At 43.5% G+C, this 8,852-nt stretch overlaps 1 protein-coding gene across 1 annotated transcript in view; it reads left to right on the forward strand.

Moving 5' to 3' along the window:
- Positions 1 to 5,425: 5,425 nt before the first annotated feature.
- CLDN23 (claudin 23) overlaps positions 5,426 to 8,852 on the forward strand; it is a 38,192-nt gene continuing 34,765 nt past the window's right edge. Inside the window, exons 1-2 of the mRNA XM_027775954.1 lie at positions 5,426 to 5,569; positions 6,543 to 6,677. Coding sequence (XP_027631755.1) covers positions 5,426 to 5,569; positions 6,543 to 6,677 — 279 coding nt within the window. The remainder of the gene's footprint in view (positions 5,570 to 6,542; positions 6,678 to 8,852) is intronic.

The following is an 8,852-nucleotide window of genomic DNA, read 5'->3' on the forward strand; positions in this document are numbered from 1 at the left end:
CCTGCAGCAATGCCTAGCCTGAGGAGCAGAGGAATGACCTGAATATCCCTTTTTACAAAGGCGTATGCCAGGGGTATCTCCAGGGTTGAATTACTGGGCATAATGTTAATCTGGGGGCATCAAGATAGCCAATGTGCAAATTCTTTTCCAGATGCTTGGAAGGCACTGACAGGAGAACATTCCATAGACAAAGTAGAACCCCCTCCAAGGGCTGCAGGTGAATTGGTGCTGTCCAGGTGGAGGAGTCTGACCCAGTGGGGCCCCAGGATCTGTTTGAGCCTTCGGCCTTTGAGCACAGCTTTGGTTGGCTCAGCACGTTGGCAAGACTGCTGCTGTATGCCCCCCGACCTATGAGCAAAGCTTGGTTCGACTCAGCATGTTGGCAAGGCCACTTACTGTATGCTCCGGAGACTGTGGTAGCCTTGCTGGGAAGCGACCCCCTCTGACTCCCTGATATACTACTGTAAAACAATTACATAGCTCTCTCATACATCTTGAGTATGTAATAAGATTTCTTGAAAGTCCCCCGACCTGACCACCTACTGTTAATTACAATGCTTCATCCCTGCGGTCACAATAGAGGGCGTGCTGAAGTTCTATCTAGGCAGAAATAATCTTCTTGATCTTTGGAAGGCCCTTCAAGATACATTTAACATAAGCTTAAAAATAATCTTTTCTTTACATAAAATAGGATTAGGCCGAAACTGGCCCAGGACACCCGCCCCCTCATCAAGTGAAATAGATAAATATATTAGGTTTCCTTAAATTAAGTTTTAGATCCCTATAAAATTATATAAGTATCATTCTTTATTGAGATCCATAATAACTAATACCTATACTTGAGATTTTCTCTTCTTAGCATAGTACTCAGTAATCACAAGATGGCTGCCACTGAGCATCAACTGATAATTAACTCTGCTTGCTGGAGGCTATTTCCCAAAACAGCATTCCATGAAGTTCCCAAAGACCTGCCTACAACAAACAAACAATTGCTGAACTGTAATAGACTTGCCCTTAATCCAACCCTGAATGGAATCTATGTTCCCTATTGTTAAAACTTTATGAACTGATTATTAGAACATGTAGCCCCTCACCCATTTACTTGCATGTATCACATTTTCAATAAAAAGGTACTATAATTCCTAGCAGTTGTCACTCTTCAGAGGGCAATCTCTGGGGGTGTCTGACTGAAGATGTGCACGAAAATGGCGCCGAGGCCTCAGTCTTTCCTTCCTGCACTGCCTCCGATGAGATAACCCACCCCCGCCGAGGCTTGACCCCGGCATCCAGGGAGGTTGTTTGATTGTAATCTTTGTGAGGCTGCCCTCTTCAATCCAACCAGTAAGATTATCAAGGCAACTGCCTGCTGGATGCATGAGTTTTAGATGTGTAACTATTATGCCTATTAGGACAGAGGTGCAATTGGCCTGAGCCACCTAGGTGAAGTTGATTTCTGATATAGGGTGGCAAGGTATTGGGAAAGGGTAGATTGTAGATGTAACTAGCAACCTTTGGTCAGCACAGGAAAGGTGAAGTTCAGTGAATGGTAGGTGGCACTGATCAACTGAAATACTCTGGCATCTAACTGGGGGGTTGGGCCATCAGGGTTGAGGAATTTGTAGTGGGCATGGGGTTGGCTATTTTGGTGTGACATGTTGGATGACCTTCTCAATCTCTCCCTTGAAACCCTGGTCTTGGAGCCCACCCTCATCACTACACCTTCAATGAGTGGTTACAGTTATGCAGAAATACTTGTCCCTTTGTGGTCATTGATATCTGGCATGTTCTCCCTTTGATTGGACCCTCCAGTATGTCTTGGTACCATTAAAACATTTCTAAGCTTGTTTTTGGTCATAGCATGCCACCTGAACAAACATTTTAGCTATCAACACTAATTGGTTAGTCCCTCCTAGGATGAGAGGTGGGAGACCTGGGAGGTCTTTTACTGCTTTGCCACCCATCCTGACCATCTTCATACCTTTTTTAACAGGCTGGCAAGCTTGCTCTGGAAACTTGGGGTGGCTCTCAGCAAGAAGCAGGATAACTATAACCAAACATTGGTGAAACCTCCTATACATGATGGGTAGGGAAATGTTAGCAGGAAATTTCCATCCCATTTCCAATCAGTCAGGGCTGTAACAGCCAGGCCTATAACAAAAAACAAAGAGAGTTATGCAACAAACGGGATTATGATTTAGGGGTTATTACAAATGGCCTGGGAACACTCAGGGCAGCTCATACATGTTTTCTGGGGAAATGCATCCTCAATCTTCTGCTGCGCAAATATTTGTCAGCTTGCAGAGTGACCAAAGCAGGGTTATAGATTTCTCAAGCTTCTGCCATATGTCGAGCAGCTAGCTAAGGATTAGCTGCAGCTGGGATGCATATTTTTATCTTTTGGAATGTCACACTCAAAGGTTTGTCTGGATGTTTCTGAACTATCCAAGTTCCTGGCTCTTCTTGAGGCATTGCTGGCTTGACCTAGGTGTAGTGTATCCACGGGGTAGGATAACTTTAATGGCAGTAGGAGTGATGAGAACAACATATGATCTTATCCATGTAGGCTGAAGGGGTTCCTTTTTCCAACTTTTTACCCAGACTGTATGACCTGGCCTGTGCAGGTGGACCTAATTGCCTAGAGGGAGTGGAGTCCTTTCTAGCCTATGTTGGGTCATCCCTTGGAAAAATTTGCTTAGTGCCTGTAGGTGACAGGATAGGTTCAACTTCCCAAATTGCCAAACATCTCCTTTGATCTTAGCCAAGACAGGCAGGAGCTATCCAAACAGGATCTTGAAAGCCAAGTTTCCCAGGGATACACTGCACCTGGAGGAGTGCTAGTGAAAGTAAGTCTAACCAGGGCATATCTATATTCTGACACAATTTGACCAGGGTAGAATTGAGAATCCTGACCACCTACTGTTAATTACAATGCTTCATCCCTGCGGTCACAATAGAGGGCGTGCTGAAGTTCTATCTAGGCAGAAATAATCTTCTTGATCTTTGGAAGGCCCTTCAAGATACATTTAACATAAGCTTAAAAATAATCTTTTCTTTACATAAAATAGGATTAGGCCGAAACTGGCCCAGGACACCCGCCCCCTCATCAAGTGAAATAGATAAATATATTAGGTTTCCTTAAATTAAGTTTTAGATCCCTATAAAATTATATAAGTATCATTCTTTATTGAGATCCATAATAACTAATACCTATACTTGAGATTTTCTCTTCTTAGCATAGTACTCAGTAATCACAAGATGGCTGCCACTGAGCATCAACTGATAATTAACTCTGCTTGCTGGAGGCTATTTCCCAAAACAGCATTCCATGAAGTTCCCAAAGACCTGCCTACAACAAACAAACAATTGCTGAACTGTAATAGACTTGCCCTTAATCCAACCCTGAATGGAATCTATGTTCCCTATTGTTAAAACTTTATGAACTGATTATTAGAACATGTAGCCCCTCACCCATTTACTTGCATGTATCACATTTTCAATAAAAAGGTACTATAATTCCTAGCAGTTGTCACTCTTCAGAGGGCAATCTCTGGGGGTGTCTGACTGAAGATGTGCACGAAAATGGCGCCGAGGCCTCAGTCTTTCCTTCCTGCACTGCCTCCGATGAGATAACCCACCCCCGCCGAGGCTTGACCCCGGCATCCAGGGAGGTTGTTTGATTGTAATCTTTGTGAGGCTGCCCTCTTCAATCCAACCAGTAAGATTATCAAGGCAACTGCCTGCTGGATGCATGAGTTTTAGATGTGTAACTATTATGCCTATTAGGACAGAGGTGCAATTGGCCTGAGCCACCTAGGTGAAGTTGATTTCTGATATAGGGTGGCAAGGTATTGGGAAAGGGTAGATTGTAGATGTAACTAGCAACCTTTGGTCAGCACAGGAAAGGTGAAGTTCAGTGAATGGTAGGTGGCACTGATCAACTGAAATACTCTGGCATCTAACTGGGGGGTTGGGCCATCAGGGTTGAGGAATTTGTAGTGGGCATGGGGTTGGCTATTTTGGTGTGACATGTTGGATGACCTTCTCAATCTCTCCCTTGAAACCCTGGTCTTGGAGCCCACCCTCATCACTACACCTTCAATGAGTGGTTACAGTTATGCAGAAATACTTGTCCCTTTGTGGTCATTGATATCTGGCATGTTCTCCCTTTGATTGGACCCTCCAGTATGTCTTGTTACCATTAAAACATTTCTAAGCTTGTTTTTGGTCATAGCATGCCACCTGAACAAACATTTTAGCTATCAACACTAATTGGTTAGTCCCTCCTAGGATGAGAGGTGGGAGACCTGGGAGGTCTTTTACTGCTTTGCCACCCATCCTGACCATCTTCATACCTTTTTTAACAGGCTGGCAAGCTTGCTCTGGAAACTTGGGGTGGCTCTCAGCAAGAAGCAGGATAACTATAACCAAACATTGGTGAAACCTCCTATACATGATGGGTAGGGAAATGTTAGCAGGAAATTTCCATCCCATTTCCAATCAGTCAGGGCTGTAACAGCCAGGCCTATAACAAAAAACAAAGAGAGTTATGCAACAAACGGGATTATGATTTAGGGGTTATTACAAATGGCCTGGGAACACTCAGGGCAGCTCATACATGTTTTCTGGGGAAATGCATCCTCAATCTTCTGCTGCGCAAATATTTGTCAGCTTGCAGAGTGACCAAAGCAGGGTTATAGATTTCTCAAGCTTCTGCCATATGTCGAGCAGCTAGCTAAGGATTAGCTGCAGCTGGGATGCATATTTTTATCTTTTGGAATGTCACACTCAAAGGTTTGTCTGGATGTTTCTGAACTATCCAAGTTCCTGGCTCTTCTTGAGGCATTGCTGGCTTGACCTAGGTGTAGTGTATCCACGGGGTAGGATAACTTTAATGGCAGTAGGAGTGATGAGAACAACATATGATCTTATCCATGTAGGCTGAAGGGGTTCCTTTTTCCAACTTTTTACCCAGACTGTATGACCTGGCCTGTGCAGGTGGACCTAATTGCCTAGAGGGAGTGGAGTCCTTTCTAGCCTATGTTGGGTCATCCCTTGGAAAAATTTGCTTAGTGCCTGTAGGTGACAGGATAGGTTCAACTTCCCAAATTGCCAAACATCTCCTTTGATCTTAGCCAAGACAGGCAGGAGCTATCCAAACAGGATCTTGAAAGCCAAGTTTCCCAGGGATACACTGCACCTGGAGGAGTGCTAGTGAAAGTAAGTCTAACCAGGGCATATCTATATTCTGACACAATTTGACCAGGGTAGAATTGAGAATTCGGTTCATTTGATCAACTTGTCCTGAACTCTGGGGGTGATATGCAGTGTAGAGATTCCACTTTAGACTCAGTGCCTTAGTCATTATTTGAGATATTTCAGAGACAAACGCAGGACCAAAATTGGCTCCAGTAATTAATGCCGGTCCATGGCACAGAGGAGAGCCTTGGCCACCTCACATGCCTTTTCTGTCCTGATTGTGAAGGCTTCTACCAAGCCTGGTCAAGGAACTAGAAATGTTGCAGAAACAGACCACCAAGAGACCAAGTGCCAGTTGGAGAGTAGAACTCAGGTATATTATGTCAGCAGAACCAGGGATATTCAGACTCTAAATCCTGGGCCCTGAACAAACCTGACAGCCGACTTGTAAGGGCTCATGAAGCAGGTGGGGAGGGTAAGGAAGGGTTTTGTGCACATGGGAGAATTTGGGGCTGGTCTTATCTGCAGCCATTGGGCCTTGACTCTCACAGTCAGGAAGAGCATTTCCTGGAGCAGGTGACCCACACTTTCCCAGGGCATTACAAACAACTTACAGAAGTATAATAGCCTTCATGGAAATTCATTCAGTGTGGCATTCCCTTGTAATGAATCTAATAGTCATTATCATGGTAGCATTATTCACAATAGTCATAAGTTGGAAATGCCCCAACTGCCCATTAGTGGATAACTGAACAAACACAATGTGGTATATAAAAGTGTATCCACGGGGTAGGATAACTTTAATGGCAGTAGGAGTGATGAGAACAACATATGATCTTATCCATGTAGGCTGAAGGGGTTCCTTTTTCCAACTTTTTACCCAGACTGTATGACCTGGCCTGTGCAGGTGGACCTAATTGCCTAGAGGGAGTGGAGTCCTTTCTAGCCTATGTTGGGTCATCCCTTGGAAAAATTTGCTTAGTGCCTGTAGGTGACAGGATAGGTTCAACTTCCCAAATTGCCAAACATCTCCTTTGATCTTAGCCAAGACAGGCAGGAGCTATCCAAACAGGATCTTGAAAGCCAAGTTTCCCAGGGATACACTGCACCTGGAGGAGTGCTAGTGAAAGTAAGTCTAACCAGGGCATATCTATATTCTGACACAATTTGACCAGGGTAGAATTGAGAATTCGGTTCATTTGATCAACTTGTCCTGAACTCTGGGGGTGATATGCAGTGTAGAGATTCCACTTTAGACTCAGTGCCTTAGTCATTATTTGAGATATTTCAGAGACAAACGCAGGACCAAAATTGGCTCCAGTAATTAATGCCGGTCCATGGCACAGAGGAGAGCCTTGGCCACCTCACATGCCTTTTCTGTCCTGATTGTGAAGGCTTCTACCAAGCCTGGTCAAGGAACTAGAAATGTTGCAGAAACAGACCACCAAGAGACCAAGTGCCAGTTGGAGAGTAGAACTCAGGTATATTATGTCAGCAGAACCAGGGATATTCAGACTCTAAATCCTGGGCCCTGAACAAACCTGACAGCCGACTTGTAAGGGCTCATGAAGCAGGTGGGGAGGGTAAGGAAGGGTTTTGTGCACATGGGAGAATTTGGGGCTGGTCTTATCTGCAGCCATTGGGCCTTGACTCTCACAGTCAGGAAGAGCATTTCCTGGAGCAGGTGACCCACACTTTCCCAGGGCATTACAAACAACTTACAGAAGTATAATAGCCTTCATGGAAATTCATTCAGTGTGGCATTCCCTTGTAATGAATCTAATAGTCATTATCATGGTAGCATTATTCACAATAGTCATAAGTTGGAAATGCCCCAACTGCCCATTAGTGGATAACTGAACAAACACAATGTGGTATATAAACACAATGGAATATTATTCAGCCTTTAAAAAAAAAGGAAATTCTGATTTACAACATAAATAAACTCCAGGATTAAGTGAAATAAGCCAGTCACAAATGTTAGGGTGGTTTGTGTTGTGGGCTGTGAAAGAAATCAAAGACTCAAGATAGTAAGCAAATAGAAAAGATTTATCCCATGGAGTAGAAGGGACCAGACATAGAGAGTTGTATTGGGCCCTGAAAAGTAGAGGCTAGAGACTTTTGTTAAGAGAGATTTTTGCTCTAGGTCATGTGCACTTGCCAGACACACACACAAACACACAAAGAGAGAGAGAGAGAGAGAGAGAATGAGAAGTTACTTCCAGGGAAGATGGCCATGTCACAATCTCTTCTCTTACATTCTCCTCTTGGGATTTTGGGCACACATGCACACCTGCCCAGTGAGAGTTTCAAGCCTTGAGGTCTGGGCATTGAACCACAGTCGACCATGTGGGAGTCCAGCACCTTAACCACTACACCACCTGCTGAATCCATCTAGGGACTTTTATAGGAAAGGGAGTTAGGGTGGGGCCATTAAGGTGGTACTGATACAGAGTGCCAGGTGATCTTTTACAACACTTGGATTGTTTCCTTATTATTACTGACTGACTGAGTCAGCCATCTGCAATAAGATCCCCTTTCTTCCCTCCTTTATAGCCCCCATTTTCTTCCCTCCTTTTATATGTAAACCTTTCCCTGATCCTAAGGAGTTCCCAACCAGGGCATATCCCTTCCCATCAGGACAGACCAGACTGAAGTTGACACTTCAGTCCTCACTCCCTTCCTGTCAAAGGTACTGAAGGCTTGGGGAGACCTGCTCTCTCTCTAGTACAGCCCAAGATAACATAAAAAGGTCTGAAGATTGATCCCTTAAAAAGAAAATTCTTGAAGTATCTGGGAAGCCTAGAATGTGCCCTTCCCAAGACATCTAGGAAGTACTGAATATGCCCTTTCAATAGAAACACTGATTGATTCCACTCTTATGAAGTACCTAGAGTAGTCAAATTCATAGACAAAGTAGAATGCTGGTTTTGAGACAGTGTTTCTAGCCCCAAGAATGTAAACATCATGGCCTTTCTATTGCCTATAGTAACTATAGGCTGTATCTCAGATGAGTATGAGGCAGGAAATGGCCATCAAAGCCACCTGTATTTATAGAAGACAAGCAACACAGCTCAGCAGCTGAAGGTCAGCTAAGGAGGGGAAGATGCTCAGCAGTTGAAGCCTACCTAAGGAGGAGAGGTCATCATGCTCAAAGGAGAAGGAAAGCTGAATTTTAAAAATTATTTTTATTTCCTTTTCTTTTATACATTCAGTCACATTATTTAGCTTAAGAAGTGAATGTTTCAACATGTGAAGATTTCACCCTAGTCCAGTTGATAAAACTGTAAAATTATCTTCAACTGATAATACTATATTTCTTTTGTCCCATTAATGCTTTGCCTATTTTTCTTCTAAATGCCCTTCCTCAGACTCTTTCACACACACTATATCTGGTATTCACATCCATTTACTGTGCTTCTATATCCTTTAATCAATCAGTTTCAGTCATAGAATGTGGACACTCGGTATATATTAAGTTGGGACATACAATGTCTTTCCTTCATAGCCTGGCTTGCTTCACTCAGTAGTAAATCTTCCATATTCTTCCACTTTCTGTCAAAAGCATCCCATAGAATATATGTGCCACAGTTTTTCAATCCATTCATCTGTTGGTGGACATTTGGGTTGGTTCCATGTCTTAGCAATTGTGAATA

Source organism: Tupaia chinensis, unplaced genomic scaffold (assembly GCF_000334495.1).
Source record: "Tupaia chinensis unplaced genomic scaffold, TupChi_1.0 Scaffold000619_1, whole genome shotgun sequence".
Classification (NCBI taxonomy): Eukaryota; Metazoa; Chordata; class Mammalia; order Scandentia; family Tupaiidae; genus Tupaia; species Tupaia belangeri.